Source organism: Erythrolamprus reginae, chromosome Z (genome assembly GCF_031021105.1).
Source record: "Erythrolamprus reginae isolate rEryReg1 chromosome Z, rEryReg1.hap1, whole genome shotgun sequence".
Classification (NCBI taxonomy): Eukaryota; Metazoa; Chordata; class Lepidosauria; order Squamata; family Dipsadidae; genus Erythrolamprus; species Erythrolamprus reginae.
This window is the reverse complement of record NC_091963.1, coordinates 122,018,226-122,032,277: the sequence shown is the minus strand read 5'-3', so window position 1 is coordinate 122,032,277 and position 14,052 is coordinate 122,018,226. Positions and strand designations below refer to the sequence as shown.

General features: G+C 37.7%; 2 protein-coding genes across 2 annotated transcripts; both read left to right on the top strand.

The window, feature by feature from the left end:
* The first annotated feature begins 4,262 nt into the window (after nt 1-4,262).
* On the top strand, nt 4,263-4,856 carry LOC139153969 (olfactory receptor 5AN6-like). Its single transcript, XM_070728396.1, has one exon. It carries the CDS (start codon nt 4,263-4,265, stop codon nt 4,854-4,856), a length of 594 nt encoding a protein of 197 aa, XP_070584497.1.
* A 7,557-nt stretch (nt 4,857-12,413) lies between these two features.
* LOC139153968 (olfactory receptor 5A1-like) lies at nt 12,414-13,394 on the top strand. Its single transcript, XM_070728395.1, has one exon. It carries the CDS (start codon nt 12,414-12,416, stop codon nt 13,392-13,394), a length of 981 nt encoding a protein of 326 aa, XP_070584496.1.
* The last annotated feature ends 658 nt before the right edge of the window (nt 13,395-14,052 follow it).

Sequence of the window (14,052 nt, the reverse complement as noted above, 5' to 3'; positions counted from 1 at the left end):
AATTGGACTGCCATCTGGTTGGGGTGATGTAGGGTTTCCTGCTTGAGAAGGGGGTTGGACTTGATGACCTGCAAGGTCCCTTTCGACTCTAATTATAAATAAAATTAAAAATAAAATTAAAAAAAGGAATCAGTTGTGGCCTTCTCTTCCCAAGTAGATAGGATTCTCCCTTTCTTTCTTTCTTTCTTTCTTTCTTTCTTTCTTTCTTTCTTTCTTTCTTTCTTTCTTTCTTTCTCTCTCTCTTTCCCTCTCCCTCCCTCTCTCTCTCCTACCCTCTCTGCTTCCCTCTCTCTCACCCTGTCCTCCCTCCCTCTCTCTCTCTCTTCCTCTCCCTCCCCTTCTCTCTCCCTCCTCCCCCCTGCTCTCTTTTGCATGGGTGTGTATGCACATGTATCTACAAATTGGGGTGTATGTGGCATTCAGGGATGGGTAGCACCAAAATTGGGCAGTCCCTGGTATACCTGGGATCACTGTTCCGGTAGCAGAAATGGCAATGCATGCACATCTGTGCATCCCTGCCATGTCCATGTGCCCTCATGCACCTCCACATGTGCATGTGCAGAAGCAAAGAAATCACCAAAAATTCCCAAAATCTCACGCAAGGAAGCTTGCACGCATGACATTTTGGCAATTTTTGGTGTTTCTTTGCTTTTGCATATGTGCAGAAGCAAAGAAATTGGCAAAAATCACTAAAATGTTACACATGCAAGTGTCCTCATGCAAGATTTCAGTGACTTTTGCCAACTTCATTGCTTCCACACAGGCTTGGAAGAAAAATCTTGCATGGGGGTGCATGCGGTCGCTTCCAGTCATGTCCACATTGGCATCCTGGACTTCTCTGGTAGGAAAAGGTAAATACAGAGCATCACTGGATAGCATCTTTGGTGTAGAGCATGTTGTATCATTTTATGGCAGCTCATTTTAGGGCAACTTTTAAGGCAATTTGTTCACCTTTGGTCCTTACTTCAGTTCCCACCTGTAGCTCCTATTACCTGTAGCATGTGCAGTGGCCACACTGCGGGCAACAGTTTCGACAGGCTAGCCAAACCAAGTTGAGAGTAGCCATTGGGTCATTGACCTTTGGTGAGATAGAGACTTCACCCGAGCATGTGAAGACAGATTCTGGCAGACTAAGCAGATGAAACCTACTAGAATAGGACAAAGTTAATGAAGGTGGTCTCTGCAAGTGATTTGGTACACTAAGCACGGCTAGACATGAAAGATGCACCCACTGCACCCAGCCCATCTCCAACTGTCTCAAATCTTGTCCTGCTATTGGAGCAAAATAGAATCTGGGAAGAGAGAGTGAGGCTGACTACACGCACCTCTCCCTCACTTTAATCCAATTCACGTACAAGTCTTGACACACACACACAATTCCCATGAAATGTCCTGTGGTGATGGGCAAGCAACAAATCAGTAGATGGGAACTGTACTGGCAGACCTGCACATAGGTGACTGAGATCTAATGCTCATCTTCCTGCTGACAAGCAACAGCTGAATTTGGAATCTACTTGAATGACTGAGCAGCCCTCTCTAGGACCACAGTACTCACCTCCTTAGTAAGATGAGGGGTATAGAAAAGGTGCCCTAAAAATTGTTGCTTTATAGAATCTTGTCCACCTTGCTTCAGTTGGAGGGGATCCCATTTCATGTGTCTGAGTAACAAAATCTCAAAGAAAGCCTAAGGTGACACCACTCACCATTGGCGCATGGAATGTATATACACTTCAACACAACCCCTTAGCAAATCAGTCAGAGAGCTCACAAGATTTAACATCAATATTGTAGCCCTGTATGAAACTAGTCCAGCCAAAAAAGTAAATAGATATATTGCTCTTGGGTCAAGTGGACTATACAAGAAACACCCCCGATTTGGTGGTGGGGGATGTGTGTGTGTCTGAGTAGTGGGCACAATTCACTATGCACTGTTTTATGTTGTGTGTATATTAAATTTGTTAAAAATCAATAAAAATATATATTTTTTAAAAAGAGGTCATATGCGGAATCGCCAAGGGAAACTCTACATTTGGCAAACTAAGGACCAACTTTTGGAACTGACATAGAATAAGCCTGTTGTATGCCAGTGAGGCTTGGACTGCATATAGGAGACATGCTAGACAATTGAACCACTTCCATATGATCTGCCTCCATAGAATTCTGATGATCCAGTAGCAGGATAAGGTGCCTGAACTGAGGTTCTCTCCAGAGCAGGCCTGCCATCAATTCCTATCTTGCTGATGAAGATCCAGACACACCAGGTAGGCCATGTTGCTAGGATATCAGACAATCATATCACTAATATATCATTTTATATCTAGATTAAAAAACATTTAAAAAAAAAGAATATAGGAAAGGTAAAAAATACTGCAGCTAAATTTACCATTGGAAATTTACCATTTGGAAAAATGCAGAGCCCCCCCCCCAAAAAAAATAAAATAAAATAAAATAATGATTAACAAAATTTATGAATGTTCCAAAATGGACAGGTTCACAATAGAACTAAGGAGCCAAAAAGAGTCAGAATATTATGAGATGTGGAAAAAGTGGCACAAATGGATTGAACTTGGGAAGGAAAAAAAAGGAAGACCATGGGTAACTTTCAAAATTAGCAAAAATGCAAGATATAAATATGTAAATAGAAAGGTATAAGTATATATGAGAGCACTGTCACGATAAGCAGATATGAAATGTTTTTATGTAACAATGCAGAATTACTAAAAGTATAATCATTTTAAAATAAAAAAACATTTAAAACAACAGTATTTCAAATTTATTTTTAAAATATAATTTTATATGAAAAAGGAAAGAGAAAAAAAGCAAAATATTTTTGACATATCTACCCTGAATATATTTTAACTTGGGAATGATGGATCCCCAGTTGGTTTCCTCTGTTCTGAATTCCAGAAGGAATAATCAACTCAGACCTTTTTTATTATCTCATTCCAAGAAAAGCTCCCAATCATTTAGATGATGGTAACAAAGTTACAGAGTGTTTCTCTGCTGCAGCACAATTACTTCCTAAAAGGTAAATCCATATCACCCCTGGAGTGTTGGTTGCAAGAAAGGCAACATTTTTATGAAGAAGGCAGCTCTCAAATACAGGTTGGTTCATAATTAACTAAAAGTGGCTGAGAATCAGAGCAAAAGGCTTTTTCAGAATAATCTAATTTGAACTGCAAGTTGGGTTTTTGTTATATATAAATGGTTATTGCAGAGGTTTGTTTTAAGTGGACAGTAAGGCTGTCTTAAAGGTAAGTATTTTCCCTTCATTTGCATGTAAGTATATTATGTATAAATTAGTGTCTAGAGTAAAATTAAACTCAGGTCAGGTCAGGTCAGGGAAGGAAAGGGAAGGGGAAAAGGCAATTCTGTGTGAAAAGAACTGTTAGAGCAATACTTTAACATTTCATGGTTGAAAATTCTGAAACCTCTGTACTCTACACAAATAGAAGTGTATAGCTATTGTATCCATTTTTTCCATAAAACCAGTTTTTCTTGATACAATACCTATAGCATCAAATGTAAGATTAATTCAAATGTGTTCTTATCCCTGTACAATAAACTTTGATTTCTAATCAGTAAATTTGGAATGTCTTACTTCACAAAAGCACAAATGGTAAATATATAGTCAGTAAATACATGGTGGGTGTCATTTCATCAATGCACTGATATTTATAAATTTATACTAAATATAGGCAATTTTTAGAACACTTAATAAATTCAAAAGTGAGGTGGAAAATGCCAACACATCATGAAAATGAAAAATCAACACTTACATTGGCATTTTGCGGAAAGAAATTAAATGGTGAAACATCAATATATTATACCCTCATCTAGTTTTCAACATTAATTTGAGATCTCATTAATTTTGCTTCCCTTTTATCACAGATCTTATGGTTCCTAAATCATCTGAGTGGGAAAATAAAACCATAATAACAGAGTTTATTCTGCTGGGACTCTCCAATGATCCAAAAACACAGAATTTTCTTTTTTTCTTCTTCATGATCATATTTTTAGTCACCGTCTTGGGGAATATGGTAATTATATTGGTGATCAAATCTGAGTTTCACTTTCAGACTCCCATGTTCTTCTTTCTTAGTCATTTAGCTTTTGTTGACATCTGCTATTCTTCAGTCACTGTTCCAAAAATGCTGGCAAATTTTATTACAAAGCAGAAGACCATTTCCTGGGAAGGATGCATTGCACAGATTTTCTTTTTTCTACAAACCTCTTGTACAGAAGTGTTCATCCTCTCAGCCATGGGTTATGATCGTTATGTGGCCATATGTGATCCACTTCATTACAACAGACATTTGACGAAAGAGAAATGCAACAAAATGATGGGTGGAGCATGGTTCCTAGGTTTCTTGGGTGCCATAGGGAATGTCCTGCCTTTGCTAAACCTTCATTTTTGTAGCAACAATATCATCAAACACTATAATTGTGAGCTTCCTTCACTCTTGCCCTTGTCTTGTGCAGAGACCCTCCCTAATTATATTGTTCTTCTAATATTTATTTTGGCTTTTGGGTTCAGTTCATTTCTTTTTACCCTGGCCTCTTACATTAATATTATTTCATCCATTCTTAAAATAAAATCATCTGTAGGCAGGCAGAAAGCTTTTTCCACATGTAGCTCCCATCTTATTATTGTGGGCTTATTTTACATTACAGCGTTTGTTCGCTATATGAAGCCAAGTTCAGAATCACTCATGGATCTGGACAAAGTGATCTCCATTCAGTATAGCATTTTAACTCCTATGTTAAACCCCATTATCTATAGTCTGAAAAACAAACAGATCCTATGTGGTGTGGAAAAACTCTTTGGAAAATGTAGGGCCATTATTTTGACATGAAACAATATTCTGAGTCCTTCATTTAATATGCCTATGATTCAATAATTAGAGTGATAAAAAATTGGTGCAGGTAATCCTCAACTTACAAGAGTGTATTTAGTGACCATTCAAAGTTACAATGGCACTGAAAGAAATGATTTGTGTCCGGTTTTCAAACTTAGAATCCTTGCAGCATCTCCTTGGTCACATGGTCAAAATTCAGATTCTTGACAGTTGACTCATATTTATGAAGTTGTAATGTCCAGGGTTCATGTGATTCCTTTCTGTCACCCTCTGACAAATAATGTCAGTGGAGAAGTCAGATTCAGAACTCTGTTTCTAACTTCAATGATTCACTACAATTGTGGCAAGAAAAATTATAAAATGGGACAAAACTCACGTAATAATTATGTTAGCAACAGAAATGCTGCACTTAATTGTGGTCACAATTGTTGTAACTCAGCAGGATTGAGGGCTGCAATATGCCTTGTACCCTCTACTTTGGGAGTTATGATGTGATACGGGACTATAAGAACTGCTTCTTGAACCTTGCTATAATAATGTGGTATAATTAATAATATCTAGTTATACCACATTATAATAGAGCCCTGCTATAATAATGTGGTATAATTAATAATATTAATAAAAGAAAACTAATCTTGCTGTAATTTTCATCCAAACAACTTTTCTTAAAGAATCTGAGTGAAAGTATCCACTAATATATGTAATATTTTAAATTTATTTTTCCTCCACAGTACACATCTTCTCTGTCTATTTGAGCTTGAGACATGTAATGTAAACACACTTTCCAAAACAATATGAATTTCTGTGTAGATTTTATGTAGTTATGTAATAACCAAGCTTCAAGATCAAACAAACAGAAGATGCTGTATATTCTGCACCATAATGTAATCAACATTCATCTCTAGAAATTGTATCCCCCTCATTGTGGCTGTCACTAAAACCTGTCTTAGCAAACATATTGCATATGTTAATCACATAGCTATATTTTTCAGTTGGTGCTACTATCTTTATAACCTTTCTAGGCAAAATCATATCATTTTGTTCCTATGGACAGATTGGCAGACACGAATAACTGGTTATTTCTGTGTTTTGTGGGCAATTGTGCGCAATTTATTACAAATACTATAAAATGATATTCTTTCTCATTTGGTGATAAATAAAACTATTATTGTGGAAGGTTTATGTGACATTACAACTTTTGTTTGGACTATGAAGCAAAATTCAGAATTTATCATTAATCTAAACAAAGTGATTTCCATTCAATACAGTTGAAAGGCCGGCCAAATTAATGGGCTGTTGGGTTGGGGCCAGAAAGCACAGCCCTGGCAGCTGCCACCGGGTGAAGCATGGGTGATCTCATGGGGTGGCGCAAGATTGCCCACAGCCCTCTGTGCTCAGCACAAGGGCTTTATTGGCTGGGGGCAGTGTTCCCTCTAATTTTTTTGGGGGGTGGGCGGAAAAGTATAGTGTCTGAGCAGCAGTCCCTTCGGGACTGGGCGGCACAGAAATATTAAATAAATAAATAAATAAATAAATAAATAAATAAATAAATAAATAAATAAATAAATAAATAAACAAACAAACAAACAAACAAACAAACAAACAAACAAACTAACTAACTAACTAACTAACTAACTAACTAACTAACTAACTAACTAACTAACAAACTAACAAACTAACAAACAAACAAATAAAAAAACCACCCGGTTTTGCCTTAGAGAATTTCAAAATAAAATACTGTACTGTGTGTCTATAACAGTGAGCTCATAATAGGGCAACTCTATCAATATCAAAATGCCACTTAAATAGTTGAGCTAGTTTCAAACTAGATTTTGATTTTCTTTCTCTCTTCCTTACTCCCATTCTTTTTTTCTCTTTTCCTTCCTCTCTTTTTTCTATCTGTTTCTCTCTCTTCCGCTCTTCCTCTCTCTCTCCTTCCCTCTCACTCTTTCCCTCTCGGCTTCTGGGCAGGTTTGGAAAACTCTGAGTCGATGATGATTTTTAAGTGAGCGATTGCTCACTGCTCAGCTTAGAGGGAACTATGGCTGGGGGTGGTCTGGGTGAGCCCCATAAATAGGGCTGTGCCCCACTGATCCCTCCTTTTGCCCCCAGCCATCCAAGAGCGAACACCCACCCACCCTCCTCTTCTTTGCAGTGTGCCATCAAGGGCGCCTTTGGGGGGTGAGTAGGAATTCTTTTGGGGCTTCAACACCTTATGTTGTGGCCATTTTTTCACTTTGTTCACATTGGAGGGTGAGGATGGACAGGTTAGGATGTGTGGCGTGGCTTCACTTTAAAATCTGGTACAATTGGCTTGCTCCCTCTCGTCACTGGGGTTGGTAGTTAAGGGACGGAAAAAGGCAGTGGTAGCAACTATGTGTTCTCCTTTAGGGCATCTTTTGGAAGATGATGGGCTGCCTCTCGCCAGAAGCTCGGGGCTTATACAGCCTGAGCAATGGAGAGAGGGTGAGCTTGGGACTCACTTACATCAGTCCCCAGATGGAGATTTATCTGTGAGCCCCCACACATGCATTGGGGCGGGGCATGGAGCAAGACAAGGGAGATGTCCCCTTCCCTTGCTCAGCAAGGAGCTATGCCCATATTGCCCAGGAAGGTTTACCAACAGGAATTTCCACCCTCTTTTCTTAGTTGCCTCTACAAGTCCTGGTTATTTCGTTGATAATCCGTTAAAGTTAATTTATTAGTTAATAAAGTAACTCTTTAATCCCAGCTCCTTGGTGTCTGTGTGTTTTTTTCACATCCGATGCAAGTGTATATATAGTAATTATAATAGTACTATCATTTATTAATATCTTCTATCAATATCTTATATTATATTTCAGTATACATAATACTATTTTCCCAATTTCTAATTTCTACTTTCCCCACTATCACTTAATGAAATGTTAAAAAATTCTATATAATCTCTTCTCTTTTATAGAATTTCATCTGTTATTAACTTTTTGGTGAATCTTTCCTGCTTCTACTCTGGTATTTTTTTTAACTCCTTTTATCAAGTTTATTTAATCTAAATATTTCCTCTGTCACACCATCTATCTCTTGCTGTTGAATCTGTAAAGCACCCATCTGCAGTTCTTCCATTTTTAGAAAATCTTTCTCTTTATTCACTTTTCTCTTTTGAATTAAAAAAAAATATTATTAGAGATTATTGCTGTTTCTTCCATCTCTTTATCTGCTTATATCATTTTTGGAATTAATTCCTCTATTCTCACCTCAGCTCTCTTTGGTTTCTCCTCTATTTTCTCCACTGCTGATAATGCCATATTTATTGTTTATTCTTTTGCTATCAGAAGCCTAATTCAACACAATTTTCGTCTCTCATGGTAACTGCTTCTTCTTTTCTAACTGTTCCTGTTTCTTCCAATGCTGGAGACATCAATTCTGGTTACTGGTTCTGCCACTCCTAACTAATAATTATCAACAATACAGCACAGCAAATGAGATCAGAATGCTGGATTTTGTATTTCATCATCTGCCGGGTGCTTCCCAAACACCTAGGTAAATTGTAGCATGATGTAGTGGTGAATTAAGTGTGCCAACCCCAGTAAAGTGGCTTTTGGGAATTGACAGATGGAGATTTTGTCAATTCCAATGGTTTTCAAATGTCCACTGAGATCTTTTGGCACTGTGCCCAGTGTGCCAAGGACCACTGGGATCACTTTCACTGGCTTATGGCAGAGTCATTGCAGCTCAATTTTCATGTCTTTGTATTTTGCAAATTTCTCTAGCTTCTCCTCAATTTTGCTGTCTCCTGGGATTGAGATGTTGATGATCCATACTTTCTTTGTCTCCACAATCATAATGTCTGGTGTATTGTGCTCCAAAATTTGCTCAGTCTGAAGTTGGAAGTCCAATAGTAGTTTTTCTTAACCACTTTTTTGGGCTTATGATCCCACCAGTTCTTTGCCACTGGTAGAGTTTGCACTTTGGACTGTCTATTGATTTTAAATCCTGGCATTGATAGCATTTGTTCTAATGGCCTGTTCTTGTGTAGCCAGAATTAGATCTTCCATCTCCATTTTGAGTGTTCCACTTGTAAGCCATGACTAGGTCTTTTCTTTATCCACTTTGCCTTCAATCTTCTCCAAGAACTAGACATACTATGCTTTGTTCTGCCAGTTGTCCATACGACATTGAATTGCAGTTTTTTAATGTTTTTTTTTTAATTTGAAAACAGGGTACAGAAAAATAAAGGGAATATATATAATGTACATTCTAGCAATTATAGTTTACTTATATAGCATGTGTGATTGGGGAAGGAGAGGGAAAGAAAGGGAAAGGGATTTAGAAAGAAGGGAAAGAAATACAAGAGGAGGACGAATAGAGTATTGCCCACAAGATCATATGCTGCAATGTCCTACCGGTCAATGACTACTTCAGCTTCAACCACAACAACACAAGAGCACGCAACAGATTCAAACTTAATATGAACCGCTCCAAACTTGACTGTAAAAAATATGATTTCAACAATCGAGTTATCGAAGTGTGGAACTCATTACCAGACTCAATTGTGTCAACCCCTAACCCCCAACATTTCTCCCTTAGACTCTCCACGATTGACCTCTCCAGGTTCCTAAGAGGCCAGTAAGGGGCATACATAAGTGCACTGGTGTGCCTTTCGTCCCCTGTCCAATTGTCTTTCCTTTCTCTCACTTACCATATATATATTCTTTATTTCATATATCCTCTCCTCTAAGTTCACTTTTACCCTTATATATATTACTACATGTCTATTTTTCTTCCTATGTATTTGTGTATTGGACAAATGAATAAATAAATAATAAATCTCTGGTTGGACAACAGCCTGGCTGTGATCAGTCAGTCCTGCGAAGACCTGCACCTCTCCATTGGGCAGCAGCACCAAGTGGCTGGTTTTGCAAAGTGGGCATGACCCTGGAACATGAGAGGCTTAGCAGTGGTCTGTCAAGCCTGTGTAGACCTTCGGGTCCCCTTTATGTTGGTTGCCCAGTTGCAAGTGGCTTTGGGCTGTGATCCTCTAGATGGTGTGGCACAACTTATTATTCCCTAGAGCGTGGAGATTGTCGGAAAGGGTTTAGCAATGGTCAACCCCACCACCGGTTCAGAATTGGCAGGCCTGGGCTCTACTGAGCTGATGGCATCTCCTCTCAGGCAAGGTGAATGTCAATTTTTTCCTCGGGGACCTGCAGAGGTGCCTGGGTGAGCTGGTGCAGGTTGAGGGGGGAGTTGAGGGGCCAAGATACCCCCCTCCATGGCAGGTGAGGAGCAGAAATCGTCAGGCGTAGCAACTGCATATTCTCCTTTAGGGCATCTTTTTGAAGATGATGGGCAATCTTGCGCCAGGAGCTCCAGGTACCATGTGGCTGGAGCAATTGGAGAGGGAATGCCCTTGGAACTTTCCTATCCCAATAACCGGAAGGGGATTGGACGGTGAGCCCTCCCACACGCCAAGGTGTGGCCAGGAACGAGGTGAAGGTGTGGTACCTTCACCTTGTTCAGCAAGGAGCTATGCCCATAGTTGCCCAGGAAGGTTATTCATGAATTATTTCCACCCCAAATTTTTAGTGGCCAATGCAGGTCGATAATCAGTTAATGTTCATTTATCTTTAATAAAGTGACCCATTTTAACCCAGCTCTTGGTCTCTGAGTTCTTATTCCACCTCCGGTGCAATGAGTCTGTTTTAGAGAATTTGTCTGACTCTTTGTGTGCATTGTTTGCTGACCATGTTTTTCACATGCCCATATTTGATGTTGTCCAGTTGCAGAATGCCCAGGCATTTATAGGCCTCTAGCTAATGACACTTTATGGCTTGACCACTAGGCATATTTTTGCCCATGCTTTCAGTGATTTTACTCTTCTCCAGTGCTACTATGGCACATTTGTCCAAACCAAACTCTATGCTGATATCAGTTCTAAAGATTCGGATAGTGGTGGTCAGAGAGTGGATTTCAGTTTCAGTTTTTCCATACAGCTTCATCATCATCATCATCATCATCATCATCATCATCATCATCACCATCACCACCAACACCACCACCACCACTACCATCACCACCACCACTATCATTATCATCACTATTACCATCCTGCTGCAATGCCAACTGATTTTTAGTTTTAAAATTGGCAAGTTCCTCTAGTCTTTGAATGAGGTATGAGTGAGTGAGAATTTAGCATTCAGCTTTCTTGATTTTAGAAACTTAAAACTTTTTAATTAAAAACGAGTTATGCAAAACAATCTTTTCGCATGATTTCTAAGCCATATATCTAAAAATTGGAGTAGATGAATTTAAATGTAATTTAAAAAAGAAATACTTTTATGTTTAACATATTCATTCAACCTTTAAATAATACTCAAGATAATAATACTGATTTATTCCATAGATTTGTTGCAGAAAGAATTAAATTAGAAAATATGTGATTTCTTTTGAAAATTTGGGCATGATTTGAATAAATATGGAAAAGCTTACATTATTTGTGTCTCTAGCTTTTCTACAATTATCTCCCTTCTTTAACTATCTAAACTAACTAACTAAATTAAACTAAACATTAACTAAAACTATAAAAAGGATTTTATTTATACATGATTTTCTGAAGACTGTTATTGTGAGGAATAGACAAAAAAACTATTGATTTTTTTATTATTTTTCAAGGCATCAACAAACCTTTTATGACTTCATCATTACTGTAATGGTAAAGTCACTGTGTTATACTGTTACTTTAAATGAAATAAAAGCAAAATATTTTTAACATATCCATCCTTTATTTATTTTAATTTCTGATCAATATTCCCAATTGGTTTCATGTGCCCTGAATTCCAGAAGGAATATTGGTATGAACTCATGCCTTTTTTGTTACCTGTTCCAAAAAAAGCTCCTAGGTATTTAGGCAAGGAGACAAAGATACAGAGTATTTCTCTGCTGCAAAAGAATTACTTCCTACAAGGTAAGCACATGTCTAATGTGGATACTGGTGTTCAGAAAAAGAAAGTAGGAACAAATTCTCTAATGCAGGTCTTTTTCATATTTTAGTGCATCACTCAGCAAAATTAACTAATAAAATGATTGCTTCAGTTGGGCTACATATAGATAATCATTGCTGAGAACTATGTTTCAGAGGATTAGCAGGGCTAATTCTGTCTATTCTTAGGTTTCAGAATATTTTTCACTTGAAATATGCAGTTATCTGTATTAATCTTTTCCTTATGATAACCTTTTAGACAATGTGTTTCTATCAGATATTTAATTCAAACAAAATGTTTTATTCATTTTCAATAACCTTTATTTCTAAATGCACAAATTGATGTCCAAATACAATTAAAAACAAATATCTTTTGGAATAATTAATGAATTAAAATTTAATGAAAATATCTAAGCTCATCCTGAAATGGAAAAGCAAATAAAATGATAATGATAATGATAATGATAATGATAATGATAATGATAATGATAATGATAATGATAATAAACAACTGTAAATTTAGTCAGCATAATACATTATCATGTAGTTTTCAACATTGAAGGTTTATATTTTTTCTTTTTTTTAATCAAGATCCTATGATTCTTAAATCATCTGGACTAGAAAATCAATCTATGATGGCAGATTTTATTCTTCTGGGTCTCTCCAATGATCCACTGGTACAGAATGTTCTTCTTCTCTTGTTCACGATAATTTATTTATTCACCATTTTGGGCAATATGGTTATTATACTGCTGATCAAGTCTGAGCTTCACCTTCAGGCCCCCATGTTCTTCTTTATCAGCCATTTAGCTCTTGTTGACATCTGCTATTCTTCGGTCACTGTTCCAAAGATGCTGGCAAACTTCCTAATGAAGCAGAAAACAATTTCCTGGGAAGGATGTATTGCTCAAATTTCTTTCTTTTTCCAAATTGCTTGTACAGAAGTATGTATTCTTGCAGCAATGGGTTATGACCGATATGTGGCTATATGTGACCCCTTGCATTACAGCAGATATTTGACAAGAGAGATATGTAATAAAATTGTGGGTGGAGCTTGGGTCCTGGGTTTCTTCTATTCTATGGTGAACGTAGTACCATTGCAAAATCTTCATTTTTGTGGTAACAATATAATCAGACATTATACTTGTGAACTTCCTACCCTTTTGGCATTGTCATGTACAAGCACCTTTACTAATTACATTATTCTTTTCATATCTGTGTTGCTCTTTGGTTTCACTTCATTTCTTACAACACTTGTCTCTTATATTTACATTATTTTAACAATTCTGAATATTAAATCTGCAAAAGGCAGGCAGAAAGCTTTTTCCACATGCAGCTCCCATCTCATAGTTGTGGGCTTATTTTACATTTCCGGTTTGATTCGCTATATGAAACCAAGTTCAGAATCACTCATGGATCTGGATAAAGTGATTTCTATTCAGTATAGGATTTTGACTCCAATGTTAAACCCAATTATATACAGCCTGAAAAACAAAGAGATCAGATCTGTTCTATTGAAAATGTTTGGAAAGTGTAGGACCATTCCATACTTTTGCAGAAATATTCAGAGTTGTTAATATCTACATAGCTCCACCACTAACTAATAATAAAATATTATTATAGCAGGTCATAACACATTGGTCTAGAGGTTAAGACACTGGGCTTGTTGACCACAAGGTAACAATTTGGGATCCAAGTACTGTGTGACAGAGTGAGGATCCATTCTTGTCCTACCTCTAAAGGATGCAAATGAAAGTAGATAAATAGATACAACTTCACTTGGAAGTTAACGGCATTCCATGCACTTCAGCCACATATTAGCCATATCATCAAAGAAGTATTGTAGTTTTGAATAATGTTGGCTCTCTCAGGTAGGAAACTGAGTTGAACACTGGTCTATAGTGTAAGACAAAACTGGACAAGGATAATCTTTCATTTACCAAGTATAGTCTCCCAGTATTGTGTTGCTGAATTAATGTGCAATGGCCCAATCACTGTAGGAATTTTCTCTCTCCCTCCCTCCCTCTTTCTTATTTATCAGTTAAAATGCTATAAAAACATATACAGTGATCCCCCGCTCGTTGCGAGGGTTCCGTTCCAGGAGCCCCCGCAACGAGCGGGTTTTCGCGAAGTAGCGATGCGGAAGTAAAAACACCGTCTGCGCATGTGCAGACGGTGTTTTTACTCCCACAGCGCTAGCGAGGAGCCGAAGATTGGGGGCGGGGCGGCTGTTTG

What these genes read in the sequence shown, in the direction of transcription:
- LOC139153968 (XM_070728395.1), top strand. Translation starts at nt 12,414, where the DNA reads ATGATTCTTAAATCATCTGGACTAGAAAATCAATCTATGATGGCAGAT.
- LOC139153969 (XM_070728396.1), top strand. Translation starts at nt 4,263, where the DNA reads ATGGGTTATGATCGTTATGTGGCCATATGTGATCCACTTCATTACAAC.